The sequence below is a fragment of the Mesocricetus auratus genome, unplaced genomic scaffold (assembly GCF_017639785.1).
Source record: "Mesocricetus auratus isolate SY011 unplaced genomic scaffold, BCM_Maur_2.0 Super-Scaffold_4256, whole genome shotgun sequence".
Classification (NCBI taxonomy): Eukaryota; Metazoa; Chordata; class Mammalia; order Rodentia; family Cricetidae; genus Mesocricetus; species Mesocricetus auratus.
In genome coordinates, this window is record NW_024429182.1 from 21,478,115 (window position 1) to 21,504,973 (window position 26,859).

Sequence of the window (26,859 nt, forward strand, 5' to 3'; positions counted from 1 at the left end):
GGAAAATAAAAACAGGTGATGGAAATGAATAAAATTGTAGAAGACCTGAAAATGTAAATAGAAGCAATAAAGAAAATACAAATGGAGGGAATTCTGGAAATGAAAAATCTAGGTCAATTAGCATGCATGTACCCAAAGGATTCCCAATCATTTCACAAGGACATTTGCACAAATATGATCACAGCAGCACTATTCATGATAGCCAGAACTTGGGAGCAATCTAGATGACCCTCAACCAAGAATGGATGAATGAAATGTAATACATTTTCACAGTAGATGTAGACAAGTGGGTGGAACTTGAAAAAAATAATCCTGAGTAAGACAACAAAGACCAAGAATGACAAACATGATATTATTTGCTTGGATATAAGATGTAAAGAACAATCATGATGTAATCCACAGACCTAGAGATGCTTGTAACAAGGAGAGCTCGAGGAGGTAATCATGTGTCTCCCTGAGAAAGAAAGTACAACAGATTTTGGGGTGGATTGGAGTAGCTGGGGATGGAAACAGGAGAGATTAGATGGTGAATGGAGGGTAAGGGTACTGGGAGAGACAATTGGAATTGTGTAGCATTTAATTGGTGAGATAGAAACCTAGTGAAATGGAAACTCCCTGGATCTACAAAATTGATCCTAGGGAAGACTCCTGGTAAAGTGAGATAAGGAGCCTGAACCAACTATTGCCTGTAACTAGGGAAGGCTTCGATGGAGGGACTGGCACAGTAACTAAGCCTCAAAACCTTCGACCTACAATTTGTCCTGACTGCAATATGTGCTGAGGAAAAGGTGCATAACTTGTGGAAGTGGTCAGTCAACGACTATTCCCATGCACGTATCTGACACTGTAAGGCTAGGAATGGGAATCTGGATAGCACAAAGAACTGAGTAGAACCAACTAGACCGACTAAAAAAAAGTAAATGAAATGATTACTAATGATATTCTGCTGTACTCATACATTGGAACCTAGCTTAATTGTCACGAGAGCGGCTTCACCCAGAAACTGATGGGTACAAATGTAGAAACTCACAGCCAAATGTGAGGAATCTGGGAGTTCTATCAGGGAATCCTGTGGGAGAGGGGGAGGGATGATTGTAGGAGTCAAAGGGGTGAAGGCCTCCTGTTGTGTGTTGTTTGTACACTGTCTGAAAATGTATCGCTGTAGTTAGTATAATAAAAACCTGAACTGCCAATAGCTAGGCAAGAAGCATATGCAGGACTCCTTGGCACAGAGAGGGGAAGCAGGAGAAGATAATCAAGGCACAAGGGGCCACCAATGAGACAGGGAGGGAGTTCAGCAGACAGAATGAATGAAAGGTAAAGAACACACAGGCCTCACCCTCCCCAGAGAGCAGAGTGGGGATTGGATGGGGGGTTGGGGTGGTTGGTGGGGAGTGGGGGAGGAGGTGAGGGAGAGGGAGCTGGGATTAACATGTGAAGCAAGCTTCTTTCTAATTTAAATTAAAAAGATAAAACAACAGCAACAGCAAAAAACACAAGGTAAAATGTAGATTAATATAAATGAGTAAATTTAAGTTATAAGACCTAGTGAGACAAGCCTAAACTCAGGCCAAGTTTAATAATTAGCAATAAGTCTCCATGTCATTATTTGTGAGCTATTGGCCAACAACAAAGCTTGTTACAGACAGCAAGTCAACACAGCCCACAAAATCAACTATCCAGTGCTCACAGGAGCTCACATTGATTGAACTAACAACCAAGAAGCCTGTATAGGTCTGCCCTATGCCCCATGCGTATATGCTATGTTTGTTCAGCATGATATTAGTGTAAGGATTCAGACATTATGCTGATCCAACCCCTGACAACTGGCATTCAGGCAGATACTTAGACAGTTCAAAGAGCCCTGTGTTGCAGCGACTACATCATGTGTTATGTGGCTGCATAAGGACTCTGTACACATATGCAAGCTTTCCCTTTTAAGTGAGCGCCTCCCACCTGTTCACCCCCTTACTCTTTGCTTCTTCCCCCTTCCATTTCTGCCCCCCCTTCCCTTCCCCTTCTATCCTTGTTCCTGGTTGGCCAACACATACCCCTCCCTTTGTTTCCTTCCCCCAATAAACTCCGTGTGGGTTTTGCGGAGTTTTGTGGTTCCTGTTTCATCACCCACAGCTGCAGCAAAACAATAATTTCTTCCACCACCCGCAGCCAGCGGCCAGCACCTAGAGACACTGGGGGACCCTGATCCCGAACTGTCAGCCCACTTTCCATCTACCCATCTGCTGGCACTCCTGCACAACACCAGCTACAATTTAGTAAGGTACCCCTTCTCCTGGTCAGTGTAAACATTTCCTTAGACCTGTGGGAGTGACTGTTGATCATCTGGCACCCTTCTAGTGTTCTTGGACCTTCTAGTGTTCTTGGAACGGGGGCACTCTCACTCACAGCCTTCCAGGCCACGGTTTATGCCTCTTGCTGACTATTACCTCTGGTAGACTTCCTAAGGGCCAGGACTAGCACCACCCACAATGGGTAGTGCACTTGACTTTCAGCTTCTCGCCTTTGGAGGTTATGGATTACTGCCTCCTCTTGGGCTACAGAGTCCTGTCAAGGTTAGCCCTTGGCCCTCGCTCTAGGGCTGCAGAGCTGTAAGAGAGACCTGTGGCACTCGCTGCCACACCCATGGGAAGTAAACCAACAAAGATATAAATAAGCTCCACTGCACTGGGATGCCTGTTTGAAAATCTAAAACCCCTTACTTAATGCCGCCCGTAAAGCTCCCCGAGACTCACTCACCTCTGTACTACAAAATAGCCCAAATACCCCCTACATAGTAGTCCAATTGACTGCCTAATAACTCTTTAGATCCTGATATTTTACAGGACTTCTACAATTACTGTCAGCAAACGGTTAAATGGAAGGAGTTGCCATATAACCAAGCCTTTTTCTACCTCTCTACTAAACATTCTCTTTCAACTTGTCCTCTACAGGGTAGAGCTACTCCTGGACAATGTCTAGTTGTTTCAAATACAAATATGCCCAGTGTTCTAAGTGATGCTCAGCCAAAGAGATTTGACACCTTCCTCTTCACATTCTGTTTTGTGTGTATGTATGTGGATGTGTTAATGTGTGTGCATAATGAGATGCATGTATTTGAGAGAATGTATGCACATGCACATATGCATATCTTTTGAGATAGGGTATCTCACTGGGAAATGGAGCTCACTAATTAGGCTGGGTTGGGAGTCCAGAAAGCTTGAAGAATCTCTTGTTCTGTATCCCCAGTGTTTGCAAAACAAGCATACACCACCATTCCTGGTTGTTATATACATACCAGAGATTAGATTTAGTATTCGGATTTGTGTGGCATGAAATGTCTCTCTAGCACTCAACCTTGCATTCTCTGTCCTTTACAGTATGTGGTCCAACATGATGTGTTAGGAACTGTATTTTCTTTCATTTCATGCCTGAATTATAAGCTGGTCTCAGAACAAGTACACAAATCAAATATATTTATTATTGAAAACATGAAGAAGAAAAATGACAATGAATTATCTTATTGTATTAGTTATATAGTAGTAAAATTATATTTTAGTTCAAGACCAGATACATATTAGCATAAGGGATAACAAGACTGTTGCAAAGAATAGAAAATAGAAATATATTTATGCACTGACTCCAGAAATTGCAAAATGGTTGACAGCTGTTTCCTGGGAATTGACAGAATGGGAATACATGAGAGGGGAGAAAGGACACTTTGTCCCAGACGGAATGAAGGTCTAAAGTGGATTGCAGAAAATAATGCAGCCTGGGCCAGAAACTCTAATCTTCTTTAGACAGGAATGAAGCAGAGCTGATAGGAGGGTGGCAGAGAGGCGAATCCATTTACCACTGGGGTTGTATCGATGTCCTTTGGGTGAATCATAGATTTCAGCTTAAAGTTCTGTAAAATGGTGGTCAGGAATAGAAAGAGCTCCATGCGTGCCAGGCCCTCTCCTGCACATATCCGTTTTCCTAGGGGTGAAAATATCAAAAAAGATTATTATTCTCACTTGTAAATGTGAGAATCACTGTAGTTGTAACTGACTCAAGTGGCTATGAATGGATCATAAGTTATTGGATGGGTTGGTAGAAGGATGGCTACATGAAAGAACAGATAATTAGGCAAACAGAAAATTGTGGAACAAATTTTCTGTTTAATTAACCTACACTATTAAGAAATGTGAAATTCAAAAATACTTTTTAGTTGGGTGTGGTTCTTCACATTTGTAACCAGACTGCCTGGAAGACTGAGGAATAGGGATTCTGTGTTCATTATCAAAAATAACAAAACCAAGGACAGAAGCTACATTTCCAAAGGCAGCATGCACACTGAAGATGTCTCAATATCCATTACTCTAACCCTGAGTGAGAAGGAAAAGGGTTGTAGGTCATCTGTGCAGAGTGTCCCGCCACATCAACAATGTCTCCATCATCTCATGATAATCTCAAAGCTAGCATTCTGAACTGTGTAAACAATGCTTGATCTAATGGTTCATGACCTTCTTTTAATAATATGTGGTTTCTTCTTACAATGCTCCATTGCCAGTGCCTTTTGGGGCAGCTAGGAAGTCATTTATTAGAAAGTTGTTCCATTTTTGCCATTAATATAAAAGGTATGAGAGATAAATGTGCTGATTTATTCCCAATATCCCAGAGATCTGGGAGACTTTCTCATTGCCTTAGTCCAACTGACATTTGGTAAGTATTGTTCATTCAGGTGTTCACCAAAGGCACTTGAAGCTTTGAAGAATTGTCTGTATTTTTGGAGACTCGTAATTGCATAATTGAGCATGGGGGTGATTGACACAGCAAAACCACATGAATATAAATTATGATGTCTCCATTTTCATGGTGAGTGAGAAAAGTGTAAATGAAGTTTTTGTCCCTTGGTATTTATGTGATGTAGCTAAAGGAAAAAACAAATGGCCAACATTATAGCCTTCTGAATTTTGAATAATGGATGAACAACCAACGTCTCACTTTCATATCCTGACAGGGAAAAAAAATCTCTTTTTCATGACAGTACATGAACAGTGAAAGTTGTATCCCTGATCATTGCAAATCTACTAGACAATGGGGAGCCACTATATACACCTCCACAGATTCTCATGACACTATATACGCCTCCACAGATTCTCATGACACTCTATATGCCTCCACAGATTCTCATGACACTATATATGCCTCCACAGATTCTCATGACACTGGTTCACAGAAATGAATTCCTTACCTGCCGAAAAAGGCATGAAGTAGTCACTTTTCTTAAAGTTTCCATTCTTATCTAGAAAGTGGCCTGGGTCAAATACCTCTGGGTTGGGGAATTCCTTGTTGTCATGCAGCACTGATGACAGTGAAGTTATTACCGTTGTTCCCTATAACAACACACAGAGCAAAATCAAGTTACAAAAAATCATAGAGTTAAAACAGATTAGGAAAATAACTTAGTTTCCCTTCAGTTCCATAGTGGGGGTAATGTTTAAAGAACATTAGGGAAGCTTCAACACACAGGGCACATTAGGAGCAGGGAGGAGTTTGAGGCAGGGCACAGTGGTGTGACTAAAGTGCCTTCAGTGACATTTCACGTGAGTACTTGGACTAAAACTTCTGAGTCTCTTCTTTTCCTTCAGATTAGACTGCTGCTTATCTAGCCACTGTTTGCCATATCTCATCACATCTGTCTACACAACCCACATGTGAATCAGGTTCCAGATAGAATAGTTCACTGAGTGTGTTGAACAGAATAGGAGACCATTCATTAAGGACAATAGGGAAAATTTGGGAAGATGAATACTACTCTTTTTTCCCCTCATTTACAGAATCTATCTATCTATCTATTATCTATCTAAGAAAGTAAATGTAGGGCTATGTACCAGAGTAGAAGTGTGCAGTCATACATGCAATCTATCTATATGAATGCACAGACACAAACACAGAAATGCACATATGTATATGTGTCAGAAAAGTAGGATGAACTATTTGGGAGAAGGAAATGAAAGGGATAGAATGTGGAAGAGAAGGAAAATATAAAATAAAAAACAAATAAGATTAATGGTAAGTTATGATGTCATGATCTGATGACAGCTAAATCAATACAGCTTCTGAAGACAAACAGAAATTGCTGGGAGATGGTGCTGGCAAGGTCTCTTCAACTAGCACACAAACTAACCTTATATTATGTCAAAGTTTCTAGGAACATGGTCTAAATGCTTTTACAGGGTTGCCACACAAATTAGAATGTGGCTAAACTAAATATGTTTACATTTTAAAAAACTATTATTGACATATGTAAATTATGTGGAAAATTAAGTTCTAGTGTCAGTAGTACTTGAATGTATTATATTCATAAGCATCTGTTTACACATTGCCTATAACTGCTTCTTTGCTATAATGACAGCATCTCTAAAGGGACAGCACAGTTTTTATGGACTAGAAAATCTGAAATCTACCAGAACAATTATGGCAAAGATCACTGGTTCCTTCTTGTCCTATTAGTTCTGCTGAGATCAGTGGCTCCATTCTGATCAAAGAAACCAGTTATGTTATTTGTCAGATGGGAGAATCAGCTGTGAAACAGCCAGGTTTCTTCATAAAGGAAACTAATGTTATATTCTGCTTGACTAAACCCCAAAGAGACCAGTCATAACATCATCCAGAAGCAGAGGGATGGTGGGATATAAGTTTAGCTGAGGAAACACTCTCCTCAAACTAGGCCTTAATCCCAAGGAAGCTACGAGAAGATACACTGTTCTAATCTTGTCTTTTGTTCTACTTACCATTTAGTTGGGCTAATGACATAAACATAATGATTTTTGTATAGTAGCCACAGACTTCAATGGTTTTACCTTGGGAGTGTCCTTCAGCTAAAAGAAAACGCTGGCAACCTAACCCATATACAAAATCTGATATCACTCAGCAGAACACCTTGCCACCTGGAAAAATTAGTTCCATCATCTCTACATGATGTTAATAACTAGAACCTTACTAATATCTTTTTGCCCCACCCCACCCTGAAATAATACAAGACTTTCCAGGAGAGAGAGCAACTTCATTCTTTCTGAATGAAGATATTCATATTAAAATTATGAAATTTTCATTTGTCATATCTGGCACTCAATAGGAAGTTTTATAGTGTCTTCAGAGCAGCACTAAGTGGCCACAGAAATGAAATACATACAAACAGAATCAAATCAGTGAATGTCTTTAACTTAGTTTTAATCCAACAACTTTGTTTCAATATAAAAATTCTAACAAGAATGAGGAAGAAAAACTATGGACAGAATTTTCTTAACATAGAATTCATAAGTAATGTGTGATAGAGAAAAATCTTATGTACATTATGTTTGTAACACATACAGTCAGCGATCAAAGAGGAAACAATACATAGAATCATAAAATGGGTTCAGAGGAAAATTTAGAAAAGAATGGACAAACTTTTGTGAATAAAATTCATCTCAAAGTTACCATCTGTGTTCCCGGGCCATGCTCATACATAATTGGCTTCACAATAAAGTATCTCTTATATACTTAAGTGAATCAGACCAGTAATTTTCATCTGATCTACACAACTATCAGTGTGTTCCTAAAACATCAAACTTGATAGGGAGAGAGTAGAGTTACAATTGTCATTCTCATCATAAACATGACAAGTGATGTGTGCTGTGGAATAATCCTTTTGCACACTGTGAAGATTTGCTACTCTTATTGATTGAATAAAAAGCTGATTGGCCAGTAGCCAGGCAGAAATTGTAGGTGGGACAACCAAATTAGGAGAATGATGGGAAAAATTAGGGCAGAGTCAGAGGACATTCCAGCCAGTCACTGAGGAAACAGGATGTGTAGAAAATGAGTTAAAAAGCCACTAGCCACGTGGCAAAGCAGAGATAAGAAATGTGGGCTAATTTAAATGTTAGAGTTAGGTAGTAACAAGCTTGAGATATTGACTGAACATTTACAATTAGTTTAATGTCTCCAAATCACTTATTTTGGAAGTGGCAGCTGGTTACTTGTCCTACAGTGATGCCTACTGAAACCAAGTATGTTCATTATAATCCTGAAATTCGTCAAACTGAAGAAAAACTAAAAACACAGGAATATGAAAAGTACATAGAAAACGATTACCCCACATAACACCTTCAACTTCCTCATATGTTTACAGGAATGATTATATAAATTGTTTCCATTAAGCAGATGGAAAGAATAGCAGAGGCACTAGAGAAATAAAATCAGACATTAATTATTCAGCAAATCTCTAAGAAGTTATATACAGACTGCATCATTGAAAAGAAACATGGCAAAGAAATCAACATCACAAATAATTATATAAAATAACACTATTAAGCAGTTGAAGGATTCAGAATATCGATTCTTTCCAATTTGAAGATTTTTTTCTCATAATGATGAAAATCTAGAAAAGACTTGTGAATTTGACAAAGTGTTTTAACATTCAAAAAGAAATACCTAAGCGTTGTCCAACAATGTTTGGAAGAGAGAGCAAATGTGGAAGCATCATTACCAGATATCTCTGTACCTGTAGTAGCGCTGCCCTCCTGATCACAGAGCAGTACAAAACACAAGCAGCCCTGGGTGGCTCAGAGGACTGGAACAACACTGTGAACCTGGGAACATCAAGAGGACAGAGGTGCAGCAGAGAAGAGACAAGCTTACCTTGGGGATGAAGTAGTCCCTGAATTTAATGTCACAGGTCACCGCATGGGGCAGGCTGATGGGGATGAGGTCTATGAATCTCTGGACCTCATGAATCATGGCATCTGTGTAGGGCATGTGGCTCCTGTCTTGCATGCAGGGCTTGCGGTGTCTGCCAACTACTTGATCAATCTCTTCCTGGACTTTAGCTGGTTGATCACAGTAAGAAATGAGGGAATAGAAATGTGACATGTTTATCACAGTGTCAGGCCATATACAGAATAATGTAGGTGTTCCAAAAGAATTATAAATGTTCATTATTCATTAAGGGGTAAAAGTAGTTATACATATATTTATATAGAAATTCTGTGTTGTGGGTTGATATCACTATCTTTATACATATTATGATAGATCAGCATATACTTATTATCTAGTAGCCATAACAGCTAATAATGCATAAGTAATTAAAGGTATCAAGTAAAACAAAGTAATTAGTCACCATGCTTTAATCTGTGGTAAAGGACATGGGAAGACAGATACTAAATCTTTATCTAAACACAGTATTCTCTTACAGTCGCATTCTAATCTATGTGTATTTAAGAACATGTGTGTGTGTTGCATGTGTACAATTAAAAGACTCTTCTTTTTTCTAACACCCCATATTGAAGAAGTTCAACATCTTCAACTACTTCTGAAATATATTCATATTTGTAAAATGACTGTTTCTTATATGAACATATATGTACAACATTTATGAGTTTCAGATATGGGAAATTAATTTTTGAGTTATATGTAAATCATTTATGTGAACAAATACATGCAAAACACACCTAGAGAGGACCCCCCCCAATGGAAAGAATCACCCTGAGTCTGGCCACATCTCGGCCCCTCAGTCCTCTCCGGTCCTTGCCCCATGCTTGAGGAGAGCGGGGGCTCTGCACTGGACCCCAAATCCTGACACCCCTCTGTTTCCATCTCCCTGGGCATAACCTGCACCTAGAGAGGACCCGCTCCACCAGAAAGGACCACCCTGAGTCTGGCTAAATGTCAGCCTTCAGTCCCCTCCAGTGACATCTCTGAGCTACAGTCTTCAGTCCCCTCTGGTCTTCACCTGTGCTTGAGAGCGTCTCAGATCCACCAGCACCCACTGTGAGACCCATTGGAGTATTAGACCTACTTAAACACACTGGAAGAGATCATTAGACCCAAACACACCAGGAGAGGAAGAGTCCCCATAAGCTCCCACTGAAAGAAGGGATTGGAAGGCATGAATATAAAAACATAGCCAACAAAAGAAGAACCACCAGAGTCTAGAAACTCTACACCAGCAAGACCTAAACATCCCAACACAGATGAAACAGAAAAGAATGACCTTCAAAACAACCTCATGGAAATGATAGAGGTCCTCAAAGAGGATATGAGAAAATCCCTTAAGGAAATAGAAGAAAAACAACCCAAAAATGCAAGAAATCAACAAATCTTTGAAAGAAAGCCAAGAAAAAACAATCAAACAGATGAAGTAAACAATTCAAACAGTTCAAGACCTGAAAACTGAAATGGAGACAATAAACACACACACACACACACACACACACACACAAACTGAGGTAATGCTGGAAATACAAAAGCTTAATAAACAACCAGGAACTACAGATGCATGATGGGTAGAAGAAAACTTTCCCAACACCAAATAGACTAGATGAAAAAATATCCCCTGGCTCGATTATAATCAAAACACCAAACATACAGAATAAAGAAAGAATATTAAGAGCAGCAAAGGAAAAAGGAATATAATGGCATATATATGGCATATAATGGCAAACCCATCAGAATTGCACCTGACTTCTCCATGGAAACTATGAAAACCAAAAGGTACTGGATAGTCTACAAACACTAAGAGAGCCCAGATTCCAGCAGAGACTACTATTCCCAGAAAAACTCTCAATCACTGTAGATGGAGAAAACAAGATATTCCATGACAAAAACAGATTTACACAATATGTATCCACAAATCCAGCCCTACAGAAAGTTTTAACCTAACCCAAGGAAGTTAACTCACTCAAAAAACATGAGCAACAGATAATCTTACTTTACTAGAAGCCAGAAATAAGGTAAAAACTCACTTACAAAACCACCACCAAAAAGGGATCCATAGGAAACAAGAATCAACAATCAATGGTCACTAATATCCCTGAATATCAATGGTCTTAACTCACCTATAAAAAGACACAGGCTAACAGAATGGATACGAAGACAGACTCTATCCTTCTGCTGCATACAAGAAACACACCTCAATTTCAAAGACAGATGTTACCTCAAGGTAAAGGTTTTGGAAAAGATATTCCAAACAAATGGTCATAAGAAACAAGTGGGAGTAACTATGCTAATATCTAACAAAATAGACTTCAAACTAAAATTAATCAAAAGAAATCAAGAAGGTCATTTCATATTCATCACAGGAAAAATCCATCAGGATGAAGTCTCAATTCTGAATATCTATGCTCCAAATACAAAGGCACCCACATTCATAAAAGAAACATTACTAGAACTAAAATCACACATTAAACCCCACACACTCAATATTGGAGACTTCAACACACTACTCTCACCACTGGGCAGGTCCACCAGACAGAAACTTAACAAACAATGGTACTAATAGAAGTTATGACCAAATTGGGTTTAACAAACATCTATACAACATTCCATCCAAACACAAAAGAGAATACTTTCTTCTTAGTACCACATGGAACCTTCTCTAAAATCGACCACATACTTGGCAATAAAGCAAACCTCAACAGGTACTAAAAAAATTGGGATAGCCCCCTGTATCTTGTCGAACCACCACGGCTTAAAATTAGAATTCAATATCAACAAAAATTGCATAAACCCCACAAACTCACAGAAAAAGATACAATTACCTTAGTACCCCAACCACACAAAGACACAACCAAGATAGGGAATTACAGATCAATCTCCCTCATGAACATTGATGCAACAATTCTCAATAAAATACTAGCAAATTGAATCCAAGAACACATCAGAAAAATCATACAAAATGAGCAAGTAGGCTTCATCCCAAGGACACAGGGATGGTTCAACATATGAAAATCCATCAATGTAATCCACCATATAAACAATCTGAAACAGAAAAGCCACATGATCATGTCACTAGATACTAAAAAAGCCTTTGACAAAAATCCAACACCCCTTCATGATAAAGGTCCTAGAGAGATCAGGGATAACAGGAACATACCTAAACATAATAAAAGCAATATACAGCAAACTGACAGTCAACATCAAACTAAATGGAGAGAAACTCAATGCAATTCCTCTAAAATCATGAACAAGACAAGGATGTCCACTCTCTCCATATCTCTTCAATATTGTACTTGAAGTTCTAGCTAGAACAATCGGACAACAAAAAGAGATCAAGTGGATACAAATTGGAAAGGAAAAAGACAAACTTTCATTATTTGCAGATGATATAATAGTCTATGTAAGAGACCCAAAGAATTCTACCAGAGAACTCCTACAGCTGATAAACACCTTCAGCAAAGTGGCAGGATACAAAATTAACTCAAAAAAATCAGTAGCTCTACTATATATAGACAATAAAGGGGATGAGAAAGAAATCAGAGAAAATCACCCTTTACAATAGCCACAAACAACATAAAATATCTTGCGGTAACTCTAGCCAAACAGATGAAAGACCTGTATAACAAGAAAGTTGAGTCTTTAAGGAAGGAAATTAAAGAAGATACCAGAAAATGGAAAGATCTCCCATGATTTTGGATAGGTGAATGAACATAGTAAAAATGGCAATCTTACCAAAAGTAATCTAAAGATTCAATGCAATCCCTATCAAAATACTAGCACAATTGTTCATAGACCTTGAAAGGACAATCCTCAAATTTATATGGAAAAACAAAAGACACAGGATAGCCAAAACAATCCTGTACAATAAAGGAATTTCAGGAGGCATTACCATTCCTGACTTCAAGGTCTATTATAGAGCTATAGTCCTGAAAACAGCTTGGCATTGGCAGAAAAACAGACAGACCATTGGAATTGAATCGAAGACCCTGCTATCAACCCACACAGGTTTGAACACCTGATCTTTGGCAAAGAATCTAAAACTATACAATGGAAAAAGGAAAGCATCTTCAACAAGTGGTGCTGGAGTAACTGGATGCTGGCATGTAAAAGACAACAGATAGATCCATATCTATCACCATGCAAAAAACTTAAGTCCAAATGGATCAAAGACCTCAACATCAATCCAGCCACACTGAACCTCTTAGAAGAGAAAGTGGGAAGTACCCTTGAACGAATTGGTACAGGAGACTACTTCCTGAACACCAGTAGCACAGTCATTGAGATAGACAATTAATAAATGGGACCTCCTGAAACTGAGAAGCTTCTGCAAGGCAAAGGACACAGTCAACAAACAAAATGACAGCCAATAGAATGGGAAAATATATTCACCAACTCCATATCTGACAACGGGTGGATCACCAAAATTTACAAAGAACTCAAGAAGCAAGTCTCCAAAACACCAAAGGATCCAATTAAAAGTGGGGTATAGAAATAAATAGAGAATTCTCAATAGAGGAGTCTAAAATGGCTAAGAGACACTTAGAAAGTGCTCAACATGTTTAGCCATCTGGGAAATGCAAATCAAAACAACTCAGAGCTACCATCTCACTCCCATCTGAATGGCTAAAATCCAAACCACTAATGACAATTCATGCTGGAGAGAATAAGGAGAAAGGGAATACTCCTCTACTGCTGGTAGGAATGCCAACTCGTTCAGCCACTGTGAAGATCTGTATGGAGATTCCTCAGGAAAATGGAAATCAGCCTACCACAAGATCCAACAATTACACTCTTAGGATATACCCAAAAGATGTGCACTCATACAACAAGGACATCTGCTCAATTATGTTCATAGCAGCATTATTTGTAATAGCCAGAACATGGAAGCAACCTAGATGCTCCTAACTGAAGAGTGGATAGAAAAAATGTGGTACATCTACACAATGGATCACTACTCAGAAGAAAAAAATGGAATCTCAAAATTTGCAGGCAAGTGGATGGCAGTAGAAGAAACCATCCTGAGTGAGGTAACCCATTCATAAAAAGACAAATATGGTATGTACTCACTCATATCTAGATTTTAGACAGGGGGCAGGGGATTGCCAGCCTACAGTCCCACCGCCAAAGATTCTGGGAAGCAGGGAGGACACTAAGAGAGATATGCATGGTAACTCATAGAAGGGTTATGGGAGATCTCCTAATAGGATTGGGAATAGGGCGGGGAAGGGGAGAGGGAGATGGGAGAAGAAGAGGGGAGAGGAGGGCAAGAAGAGCAGGAAGGTTGAGCCAGGGCAAGAACAGAGGACAGAAGGATGAGAGATACCATAATAGATGGCACCACTATAAGTTGGAGGAAAGATCTGGCACTAGTGAGATCTTCACAGATCTACAGAAATGACTCCAGCTGGCATTCAGGCTACCTTAAATGCCCTCCCCTGACAACAAGATTGTTGACTTCCTTATATGCTGTCCTAAAACCCTCATCCAGTGGCTGACAGAAGCAGAGGCAGACACACACAGCTAAAAACCGAACTGAACTCCTGGAACTCAACTGCAAAGAGGAGTGATCAGCAAAGGAATCAAGACCAGGCTGACGAAACCCACAGAGGCAGCTGAGCTCAACAAGGAGTACATCAACCCCAGACTGATGACTGAGAGACCAGCATGGGACTGATCCAAACAATCCCACATCCTGAACCTGGGTGTCAGAAAAGAGGCCTTGGAAATTTATGGGACGTTGGAGAGAAGATCAGTATTTATCCCTGGAATACAAATGGACTCTAGGAGCCCATTCCGCATGGAGGGATGCTCTCTCATCCTGGACACATGTGGGAGTACCTAGGCCCTGCCCAGGATGACATGACAGACTCTGATAATCCCTCATGGAAGGCCTTACACTCCCTGGGAGCAGAAGGAAGATGGAGTGGCATGGGGTGTTGGGAAGAATGGTGGGGAAGGGAGGAGGGAAGGGAAAGGGAACTGAGAGTAATATGTGTACAAAGTTAAATAAAATATATAAAAAATAAAATACTAGGATGTTTCTGGTTTCATTAAAAATAATTATACTGCAAATTTAAGTCAGTATTTTTAGATTCAGGGAATATATACTCAATTAAAAGGAGCATTATACTCCAAATTGTTTCTCTTTCATTCCTGTTTTTAATTTTTTAAAAAATTTAAATTAGAAACAATCTTGCTTCACATGTCAATCCCAGTTCCCTCTCCCTCCCCTCCTCCCCCACCCCTCATGAATCACCTGAACTACCTACCCCATACCCCTTCAGCTCACTAGGGAGAGTGAGGCCCTCCATGGGGGATCTCCAAAATCTGTCTATGCCCTCCCCCATGTTTCCAGGCTGAAATACCATTGCTCCATATGGAATGGGCTCCACAAGTCTATTCATACGCTAGGGATAAATACTGATCAATTATCATCCCTCTCTTTTTTGTGAATCCCCTAAAAACACCCAATTGAGAGCTTCCCAGACCTGGTACTCAGGAACCTCTCTGATACTCGTACTTTCCCACAAGAGACATTCAGATTCCTGGAGCCCATGGCTTCCTGTGACTTTACTTCAGATATTAGGATGAAAAAAAATTCTCACAAGTATCATGAAAAAATGGAAAACTGCATAAAAATCATGGCAAACCTGGAGTTCTCATCTGCTTTTGATTTTGTGAACTTACAAGAAGCCAGCTGATCTGGAGAATTGTGATGTAGTCTTGATGAGAACAGTTTACACATGACTAAGGGATGTCCCTGAAGGGCTTCATGCTTCTATTCAGACTTAACACTCTATGAGTCTGCCTTGGGTGGATTTTTGAATCCATTCTGATTAATACATTGAAAATATTTTCTATTAAGTTGGTAAAAATAAGACATGCTGATTTATTCCTTTTATGTGGAGGATAGACCATGTTGCTCACATTCATGGAATAAGAAACAGACACGGCTCTGACATGCAGAATTCTGGGACTTAAATATTTCAGTGTCCCCTTTCATCCCTATGTATTGCTCATTCCCTGTCAGGTAAAGGGCTTCTTTGACTTAGTTTCTTATAATAATTTATTTTCCTGGAAGGGGGTCACAGGCTGAATGGGAATACGGAGGGAACTTCAACAAGGCCAGCATCCTGTATACAACATTATTGTCTATCGAACTTCCATTGCTTTGGAAGAAGAGTCTTCAAGGGTCTGTAGACACAGATCCACAGGTTGTTTTTCATATTACATGCATGTACATCTAACATTTATGTTTCAACATCATATTTCCTGTTCTATTTTTTCTCATTCCTCATTCTGTTGTTTCAGTAGTTTGGTAATGTCTTCTTGGCTGCTTATTGGTATCTCTTCTTATCCTAAAATATAAATTTTGATTCACATTTGTTCTTTTATCATGCAATATTGATTGGATACAGGAAGGAGAGTATGTTTTGTATATGCTGAAACACGGGAGGTGTTTTAAAGTACAATGTAAAAAGGAACACTATTGCCGGGCGGTGGTGGTGGTGCATGCCTTTAATCCCAGCACTCGGGAGGCTGAGGCAGGCAGATCTCTGTGAGTTCCAGGCTGGGCTAGTCCGACAGCCTCCAAAACAATACAGAGAAACCCTGTCTCATAAAACCAAAAAAAAAAAAAGGAAACACTATTGGCACAGTTGAAATAAATCATTGGTCAACAGGAGTTTAAGGAAATGAACTTCTGAAATGATAAAATTCCTTAACCTACATTTTCTTCATCAATAGAAAAATGTCTTACAGAACCTAAATTTTTTTAATACTTCTCAAAATGCACATTATCTCAGTCAGTCTCAGAAAACTCTAAGCTTTCTGCTTATGCTTCAGTGAGGTGAGTTTTCTTTTCTCCACCCCCAAAGTTTGATTCATCCTAATGAAGAAAGGAAACAAAGATTTTTAGCTGATATGAAGACATGACTTTTTAGAATAGAAGAACATGTATCCACAGGACAATGTACCCTGAACATGCCTGTAGCATTATACCTTCCAGAGAGAGCAGACACTAAGCAGAATTTGACTGCTTTTCAGACATCCAGAGTCTGTTTCTCTTAGTTACAATGTTCATTAGAGCCACATTGAGTGGCACAAAAGGTGCAGGAATGAGACTGAGTCCTTACCTGTGACGTGTGGGTGCTTCAGCAGGAGCAGGAGAGCATATCTCAGCGTCGTGCTCGTTGTCTCTGTCCCAGCACCAAACAGATCACTTACAGTGGTTGTCAGATTTTCAAGTGAAAATTCCGATTGCTGATTGTGGTTTGCCTAAGAATAATTTGATGCAATAAACTGAGAAATCATTTATTAGCCATATGATTACAATGGCTCTATAGTTTTACACAAGCATATGTATTTGTTACTGAAAGTGTAAAATTTAAAGTAAAACTTGCATTCTAATTGGTTAGTCTACCTGTATAGATGTTTACTGAGATGTACAGACTTTGGGTCTGGTTAATTTGACAAGATGTTTTATTTACTTCTACAAAATTTTCATTTTATATAGTTGTCAACAAAGATCATGAAATGTAGAGTAGAGGAGAAACTAGCATATTATTTTAAAGACTACAGCACAGATTTTTATAACTTTCAATTTCACCCTAAATCCTTACTAGCCTAACCCTTGCATTGATGTGACTACTGCACATAATTGTATACAATTTTGTACATTAATGCCTTAAAAACATAAAGGAAATATTTATTCATTTTCTAGTTTCTCATATCAAAACCATATGAAAAAGACTATGTAGTAGGTATAATCATGGGGTACAAGCCCCAGGACCAGTAAAAGATTACAAACATCTTTTTGAGCTATTGGCCAGTAGAGCCACATAGATCCTTAAGCATTATAGGTCATTGCTAATATTCTTGATTAGTCTCCAAAACTTGACATTAAAATCCTATCTTGATGACACTATATATTTCAGTCACAGAATATTAGAAAATCAATATGCTACTCATCAAGAAGCTTCATCCCTATTGGTTGGTATTTGTGATGCTGGAATGTGACATGTGTGCTACTGGGGGAGAAAAGTTATTCTCAGTCTCAACCAGCTGTGAGCCTGCAAATTACAACAATGTCTGGCCTGGTAAGTAATGCCCAGGAGTTAACAAAAACATCTATGGCCAAGATTTTTACAACTGAGTTCCAACACTGCTCTATCTAAAAGAACGGTCTTCAGTCAGTGATGACAGAATGGCAATATAACTACATGAAGAGAAGCATAATAGAGGAATAAAATCGGGATAAGTCCCATTCCTTATGATTTGAACTTTAGGATTTCAGAACAAAGTACCAAAAAAACCCCAGATAAACCAGACTTCATACATGACAAAAGATAATACATTCAGGACATAATTAAGAATGTGGAAAGGACAACATACAGGATGCAAATGTTGCCATGTCACTTATTTGGAAAGGTTAGTATCTAGATACACACACATTTCTATAGCTCCACAAAGAAAGCAATCCAATGGAAAAATATTGGGATAAAAATTCTCTGCCAACCTATAACTCTATTATAGAGCTGTAGTCCTGAAAATAGTTTTGTATTGTTACAAAAATAGACAGGTAGGCCAACAGATCGAATTAAACACTCTGATATTAACCCATACATATATGAACAACTGATCTTCGACAAAGAAGCTACAAACACACAATGGAAAAAGAAAGGATCTTTAACAAATGGTGCTGGCATATCTGGATGTTGGCATGTAGAAGACTGCAGATAGGTCCATGTCTATTGCCATGCAAAAAACTCAAGTCCAAATGGATCAAAGACCTGAACATCAATCCAGCCACACTGAACCCCTTAAAAGAGAAAGTGGGTGGTACCCTTGAACGAATTGGTACAGGAGACAGCTTCCTGAACATACCACCAGTAGCACAGACAATGAGATCAATGATTAATAAATGGGACTTCCTGAAACTGAGAAGCTTCTGTAAGGCAAAGGACACAGTCAGCAAGACAAAAAGGCAGCTCACAGAATGGGAAAAGATATTCACTAACCCCACATCTGATAGAGGGCTGATTTACAAGGAACTCAAGAAGCAAGTTTCCAAAACACCAAAGGATCCAATTAAAAAGTGGGGTACAGAACTAAATAGAGAATTCTCAATAGAGGAGTCTAAAATGGCTGAGAGGCACTTGAGAAAGTGCTCATCATCCTTAGCCATCCGGGAAATGTAAATCAAAACAACTCTGAGATACCATCTTACTCCTGTCTGAATGGCTAAAATCAAAAACACCAACAACAATTTATGCTGGAGAGGTTGTGGAGAAAGGGGAACACTCCTCAACAGCCACTTTGGAAATCAGTATGGAGGTTCCTCAAAAAAATGGGAATAAACCTACCAAAAGACCCAGCAACTTCACTCTTAGGCATATATCCAAAAGATACCCATTCATACAACAAGTATGTCTGTTCCACTATGTTCATAGCAGCATTATTTGTAATATCCAGAACCTGGAAGCAACCTAGATGCCCCTCAACCGAAGAGTGGATAGAGAAAATGTGGTACACTTACACAATGAAGTACTATTCAGCAGAAAAAAAATGGAATCCTGAAATTTGCAGACAAATGGATGGCACTAGAAGAAACCATCCTGAGCGAGGTAACCCAGTCACAAATAGAGAAACATGGCATGTACTCTCTCATATATGGAATTTAGTCATAGATCTGGTGAGTGCCAGCCTACAATCCTATGGCCAGAGAGTCTGGGAAACAGAACCTTCATTCAGTGGCTGATGGAATCAGAGGCAGACTCCCATGGCTAAGCCCTGAGCTGAACTCAAGAAAGCCAGTAACAGAGAGAGAGGACTGATGACCAAAGGGGTTAAGACTGGGCTGGTTTAACCCCCAGAAACAGCTGACCTGACAAGGGTTAGCTCTTGAATCCCAGACTGATTGCTGGGAATCCAGCATGGGACTGATCAAGAACCCCTGAATGTGGGTGTCAGTGAGGAGGCCTAGGTAATCTATTGAGCCTTGGGTAGTAGATCAGTATTTATCCCAGGTATACAAATGGACTTTGGGCTCCTATCCAACAATGAGAGATGCACTCTCACCCTGGATTCTTGAGGGAGTGTCTAGGTTCTGCCCTGGATGAAATGACAGACTATGGACACCCCCATGGAGGGCATCACCCTCCCTGGGGAATTGAGGGGATAATGGGGCTGTTGGTGGGAGGGCGTAAGAGGAGGGGAGGGAAAAGTAGAGGGACCTGGAGTTAACATATGAAGCAACCTTTTTTCTAATTTAAATTAAAAATTAAAAATTAAATATAAAAAATTATCTGTAGACATATAAAGGCAAAACAGCACCTAAAAAGTTGGTCATTTTCAATGTTTATTTAAAAAAATATCCATCAATCTGCCCTGAGGTACCACGTCACACCCTCTGAGTTAATGTTACTAATAAAGTTTCAAAATTACAACTTTTGGTAGCTATTTGTATCTCACAGATACAAAATAGTATATTAATGTGAATACTTTTGCAGTTGGTCAAAAAAGAAAGGGATTACCAGTTGACTCAGTGCTTGGGACACAGAGAGAGGAAGTGAAAATAAGGTATGAAGAAACATGTCCACATATCTTAGAGATCCACAGATTCAAATAACACAAACCGCCATCTATGAGGAATAAGTGCATTGTGCTATTAAATTTTGAAAATGAATTTTGCTGCAAAGAAAGGAGGAAGTACTGAAGCAAGATGAATTTAGATGAATGGCCAAGATTTTCTGCAAATGCAAGAAGGGAGTACTGCCTCCTTTCTTTTCAGCAAAGTGATGTGGCAGAAGCACTTGTGCCTCATTGTTGTGAAAAACCCTAATAAACCATTTTAAATTTGGTAGGTCTTTGAAAGGTTTTGAAGAATACCTATCCATTTGAAATATATCTCTGTATACCTAGAAAATCTAAGTAACATAACTGTAAGTTTAGGCTATTAGAAGTAACTATCTGTAATCTGTTTTAATTATACATTACGTTTTAAATGAACTGTAGAAATATAACAACTTTGTATTGTAATTTGTATCAATAAACCAAAATCCATACCAATGCAACGTATTCATTTCCACAATATACCCCTTTTTAAAAAAGAGATTGACTATGAGCATTAACAATTTATTATAAGTCTATTTAAATGCAGACAAACATTGATGAACAATATTTGGGAATGTGAATATACATCTCTCCAAAATGCTTCATTCTAGAGTTTATATATTATCCTTCTGGGGTCTTTGGTGGAGTTTAAGACAGATAGTTATGGTTATGGTTTTCCTTAGTTATGATAAAAGATGTTACATAGAAAAGTTTAGACTCAGAAATAGAGTGAACTAAATATATTAACTAAAATTCTTGCTTTATAACTGTTATTTTATGTATTATTTTACTATGTTAAAGTTAAAACTTTCCCTTTTATTTAGACAGAAGAGTAGATGCTGGGGATATCCTTCTATATGTTGTGAATATATGTTTCTTTTATTGGTGGATTAATAAAGCTGTTTCATCTAATGGAGACAGGATCAGCCCATTTAGCCTGAGGTAGAGGTAGGAAGCTAGTAGCCAGATGTTTTGCCTTTCTGATAATCAGTTTGAAGTTTGAACCCCAGCATTAGTCTCTGGGTCTTTATTTTTCATTTTACACCTGATTTAATCCATCTCTGATAAACATCTTAGTGTTCAACAAACCAAAAATCTCAAATCCTAAACTAAATTTATAATAACATTTTACCTGTTTTAGTTTAATCAGGTAATAATCAATGAAGTCCCGAGGGTTTTCAATATCCAATGATTCCTGATGTTCTTCTATTTTCTCCAAAATGTATTTTTTCAAATAATTGACATTTTTTGTTATTTTGTGATGACTTCCTGGACAGTAGTCAATTAGTGAAGGAAAATTATTGCAGACCTACAAAATCAAATACATTTTTGATAAGGTGTGCTGTTTTACATTTATTGGAGTTTGTGGCATGTGTATGCATGCATACATGTGTGTGTCATTTATGTGTGGGTGTCTGGGAGGCCAAAGATATCAGATCCCTGGAAGCTACTGGTTTAGACCCACCTAACATGGATGCTAAAATTTGGACTTCCTTTGGAAGATTGGAAAGATTAGCACACACTCTTAAGCACTGATCCACCTCTCCAGACCTTGCCAAAAAACTTTTAAAGGAACAGATATGAGGAAATACACATATCCATAATGTATAGCAAGACCAACTTGGGTTTATAGATTCACTCGTGAATGAAAATATTGTCCCACAAAAGGAAGAGGTGTTTTATTTCATGTGTGTAGCAATTCTCTGTGAGTAGAGAGATTGGGGGGGGGGTGGGGGCGGAATTCCTGGCCAAATGATCAAAGATCATAATCAAGTTTCAACATTCACGAATCCTTTTCAGTATAAAAGATATTTATAAAAATTGACTGATGGCTTATGTAATTTATTACCTCAAATCTGAAATAATGTAAGATGTAAATCATTAACATTTACAGGTTTTAGATGACAGCAGTAGAGAGTCAGGCAACTTGATTTATAGCAAAAAAAGTAGCACATGCATTTTGAACTCCTGTAACCTGGCTCGTGACATGGAATGAAGCAGGTGAGGCTCCAAGAAGCTTTGAAAGCAAAGTATAGCACAGCACTTAGGGATTTCTCTAAGATCACAGCCATTCTTTTTTAAATTTGCTTTGTATTTTTTCTTTGTGTCTGAGACACTGTTCATTTTGATCCCATTTACCTCTGCATCCCCTCAAATCCACCCTCAGCACTTACAATCCCCCAAATAAAAGACAATATATGTAAGAAAGAAATATCTCATCATGGAAGTTGCATTGTGACACAGAGTCACACAGCAAACCCCTTTATCCATATATCTTTGCTTGCATGTGTTCCCAGCAAGGAGGTATTGGTCTGACTCGAGGCCTCTGGTTTCTAATACACTATAAATACAGGCCCTTACTGGGAGTTTACTTGGATATCCTGTTGTTGCCCAGCGATGTGAAGACCTAGTAGCTGTGGGCCTGCAGGACAAGCCATTCCATGTGCTCCAGCAGATCACAGATGGGGTGGATGTTGAGGTGCTTCTCTACTCATGACCCTAGTTCTGGGTCTGGGTAGTTTCTGTGTTGGACATCCCTCCAACTCTCCCCCTGATCTCATGACCAGGTGAGCTCTATGGTGTTGCCCTGACTTGTTCACTCCTTATAGCAATGGGCTTCTTCATGCACCCTGAGTTGGCTGATGAAGGACAGGGACAACTCGCCCACTCTGATGACCACAGGGCCAGCCTTCCCACATGGCACAGGCTGCAAGGGAGCGGAGGAATTCTATCCCCCACACATACCACCAGAAGACAGATGAGAGAAGAATTTCCCATGTTCACATTCTCTAGGCTGGTTCACTTAGCCCACACCCCAATCAATGGGGTCAATGGGGTCAGCTCTGCTGTACTGCCAGGGGAGGCACAGGGCCCACTTTCCCAGGTGCTGAAGCTGGTAAGGAGGAAGGTCAGGAACCTCACACACCACAGGTGGCAGAAGCAGGGTGAGGAAGGCATGTTTGCCTCACCCTTACCACCACATGGCAGATGAAGAGGTGTGGTCAGCATTCCCATCCTCACATGCTCTGAGTCAGCTCACCTGTGCCTCTGCCAACAGGGTGAGCTCTACTTTGCTTCACAGATTAGGAGCAGGGCCTGCTTTCTTGGTGCTACAGCTGGTAAGGAGAAGGATCAGCCTCCTCATCTGCCTCAGGTGGTGAGGGGCTGAGGGTAATGGGAACATCTCTCCCCAACCACACCATCCATGACAGACAAGCAGTGTGACCAGCTCTCCCACACTCACAACTTCAGGCTTGAGTCGCCTGCATCCCTGTGGACACTGTCAGCTCTGCTGTGCTGCCCAGGCAAGGACATGGTCTGCTCCCTGCATTCTGCAGCGGTGTCTGCAAAGGCAGCTCTCCTGGTCTTATGACCTCGAGGAGGGCAGTTCTCCCTCACCCAAGTCACCATATGGCAGATGAGGGGTGGAGTCAGATCCCCCAAGCACACATTCTTTTGGTTGGTTCCACACACCTATCAAACAGGATCAGTTCCACTGTGCTTCCCAGAGGAAATACAGAGCCTACTCCCCCTAAAGTTGCAGCCAGTGAGTGTTAGGACCAAGCCTGTATAGCCGTTCTTCTTGGCCTTCAGTAGTTTCAGGAGCTATGGACATCAACACAGAACATTGCTGCAAGAGGACCAGACATCACCATGGCCCTGGATGTCAATCAGCCCTTTCCACACCCCTTCACCTCTTCATCTGTGTCTCTCTCCACAGGACACGAACAATTTTAACTGTGTCTTTCCCATACCGCACCTTACTTTTGCTTAACGTAGTAGTGTCTGACTGTCTGGTGCCTTATTGCCCTGTGTGCCCAGATCACACCCATTCTTTATTGAGAGTACAGGAGATGCAACTTGCGCCTAGGACAACTCTCAGAAGATGGATGTGGGCCACACATCATTTAATCAATAATTTCCTTTCTACCTGTCTGTCAACTAAGATTCCAGCTGACCCATCAAACCACTGAAAATACTCAGATTTCTTTGTCATTAATAATCTTTATCCTTTAAGAGAATATACTTTCTAAACTAAAATGTTCCTGCCTAGCAATATGTTCAGGATATATATGTTTAATAATAGAAAAGAGGATTAGAACTATTCGTAGAATAATGTCCTGTGAACAGATGGCACCATTTCTAGATTTGAGTGCAGTCTTATATACAAACAGTTCTGTGAACATCTATTGGAAATGGATAGGGAACTAGCAGGCTTGAGCCAATCTGGAATTTGCCCTTCAGCTTTGCTATTTGTATAGCAGAAGGGCTTAGATCTGCCTTCCAGATATTCTTTCCATAATATGTTGTTCAGAACCATGGTGTCTGCTCACCTCACTTCTTGGTCCATATTGAATTTGACCTGTGAGAATGAAAAACTACAAGGGTGTTCCCAGAAGGAAAAGATCTTTACTTCACCTGCAACCAGGGTGAGCTCAGAATCCTGACATTCTCATTTACTTTCTTCATAAAGGTAAGAAAATCCTGATCTTTATAATCAAAACGATTCTGGAAAATAATGGAGCAGATCACATTGCAGGGAGCACAGCTCAAGATGAACGTGGGATCACAGGGTGACCCTAAAGAATTAGAGACAATTGGAGAAATATCATTAAATATACAAAAATGGCATTTTGCTTTTGTTTACAGATAAAGATTCTTTAGAAGTTTTAAACCATATCTTATCTACAAATTTCCTAACAGCTAAGCATCCATTTTATGTAGAATGAGCATATCACTTTAGCCTTAACCTCGAGATGGCCTCACTCTCACGAGTTAAGTAAGAACAGATCATATCTGTTACACTGATTTTTACATATTTAATTATCTGGTATTTAAAAGGAAAAAAGATTTTATAAACCCCAAATTTCTACTATTTAGCAGGTGAGTATTCTACCACTGAACCACCAATGCAGACCAAATTTCTAGTATTCAGAACAGAATTATTTCTTACTGGAATGGCTAATTACCATGTAACACCGGGATTTAAATAGAAGAGTGTACACCTGGGAGATCTGCTACCACAATGAGTACCCAAAGCAAGTACTGATACAGGGAAAGAGGAAATGGCAACACTGCAGGTGACTTCTCATATTAGATGCAAAAACAAGGGAAGAACTCCTAATAGTTACATGAGAGTAATGTGTGAGCTCAAGAAAAGTCACTTCCATGTAGGTTTATTTGCATTACTCAATAAAATGAAAACTTTTATTTTACAGTTAATTCCAAGAGGAAGAAACAACATTGGGAAAGTGAAAAAGACTTCTCTCTTCTCATTTCATCATTTACAACAATATATTTTATTTCATAGGAAGTAACCACAATATTTGAAAAGTAGACACAAAGTATAATAAGGTCAGTGATAAAAAACAGCTCTGCATTCAAAGTACTTGCTGCTATTTGAGAGGACCAATGCTTAGTCCTGAGTCCCTCCTTGTGGTCCATAACTTTCTGCAAACCCAGCACCATGGAAATATGACACAATTTTCTGACTTCTGTGGCATCAGGTACACAAAGGGGGCACACATGTGTGTACACACATTTACATATATTAAAGAAAAACAAACTACATTTTAATTATTATGAAGGAGCCTGGGGGAGGATTCAATAAGAAAACTGCGGATGAGGTGACCAGAAGGAAGACGGTAGGGAGACATTTTCAAAACACAGGTTACGCTACTAAGCAAAGTCTTCATAAGGCACACACTACATACAGTATTAGCAACAATAATGTTTATTTTTAAAAGAAGTAAATGATGAATATGTTCAATGAAAAACTATACAGCATATTTGGGGGACAGTTTGGTTTGTTGATTAGTAAACATTTCCCCAAATCACCATTATTAAATTACTAAGCTGATATAATGCTTAAAATTTGTGTTGTCCATTTGTGTTGGGCATTACAGGTCAAAAAATCAAAAGGAAATTTCTCATTTAGACTTTTTTTTATTTTTGTTCATGTGCTCGTGTGTGTGTGTGTGTGTGTGTTTGTGCGCGTGCGCGTGCGCGTGCTGTGTATTTGGGAATGCTAAGTGAGCATGTCAGGATCTCATGGAGTTGCCTGGCATCGGCCCTGGGATACCACTGCTGGTAGCAGAAGCAGAGTTTGACAGCTAAGCAATCAGCCGAACTCCTGAAATTTGTTGTAGAGAGGCAGGAGTGATGAGCAAAGGGTCAAGACCATGCTGGGGAAACCCAGAGAAACAGATGACCTGAGCAAATGGGAGCTCATGGACCCCAGTCTGACTGCTAGGGAACCAACATATGATGTAACTAGGACCCATGAATGTGGGTGTCAGTTCGGTTGGGTAGGCTATCGGGCCTTTGGCAGTGGAACCATTATTTATCCCTAGTGCATGAATGGTCTTTGGGAAACCATTCCCTATGGAGGGCTACTCTCTCAGCCCAGATTCTGCCCCAAATGATGTGTCAGACTTTGATGATCCTGCATGGGAGGCTTCACCTTCCCCGAGGATTAGATGGTGTGTTGGATGGGGAAATGTGGGG

The 26,859-nt window shown here is 39.6% G+C and overlaps 1 protein-coding gene across 1 annotated transcript in view; it reads right to left on the reverse strand.

Annotated features, from left to right (window-relative positions):
* Window positions 1–3,453: 3,453 nt before the first annotated feature.
* LOC101823450 (cytochrome P450 2C25-like) overlaps window positions 3,454–26,859 on the reverse strand; it is a 36,533-nt gene continuing 13,127 nt past the window's right edge. The window contains 6 exon segments of the mRNA NM_001281686.1: window positions 3,454–3,972; window positions 5,231–5,372; window positions 8,665–8,852; window positions 16,875–17,016; window positions 21,485–21,661; window positions 24,772–24,932. Coding sequence (NP_001268615.1) covers window positions 3,791–3,972; window positions 5,231–5,372; window positions 8,665–8,852; window positions 16,875–17,016; window positions 21,485–21,661; window positions 24,772–24,932 — 992 coding nt within the window. The 3' untranslated portion in view covers window positions 3,454–3,790.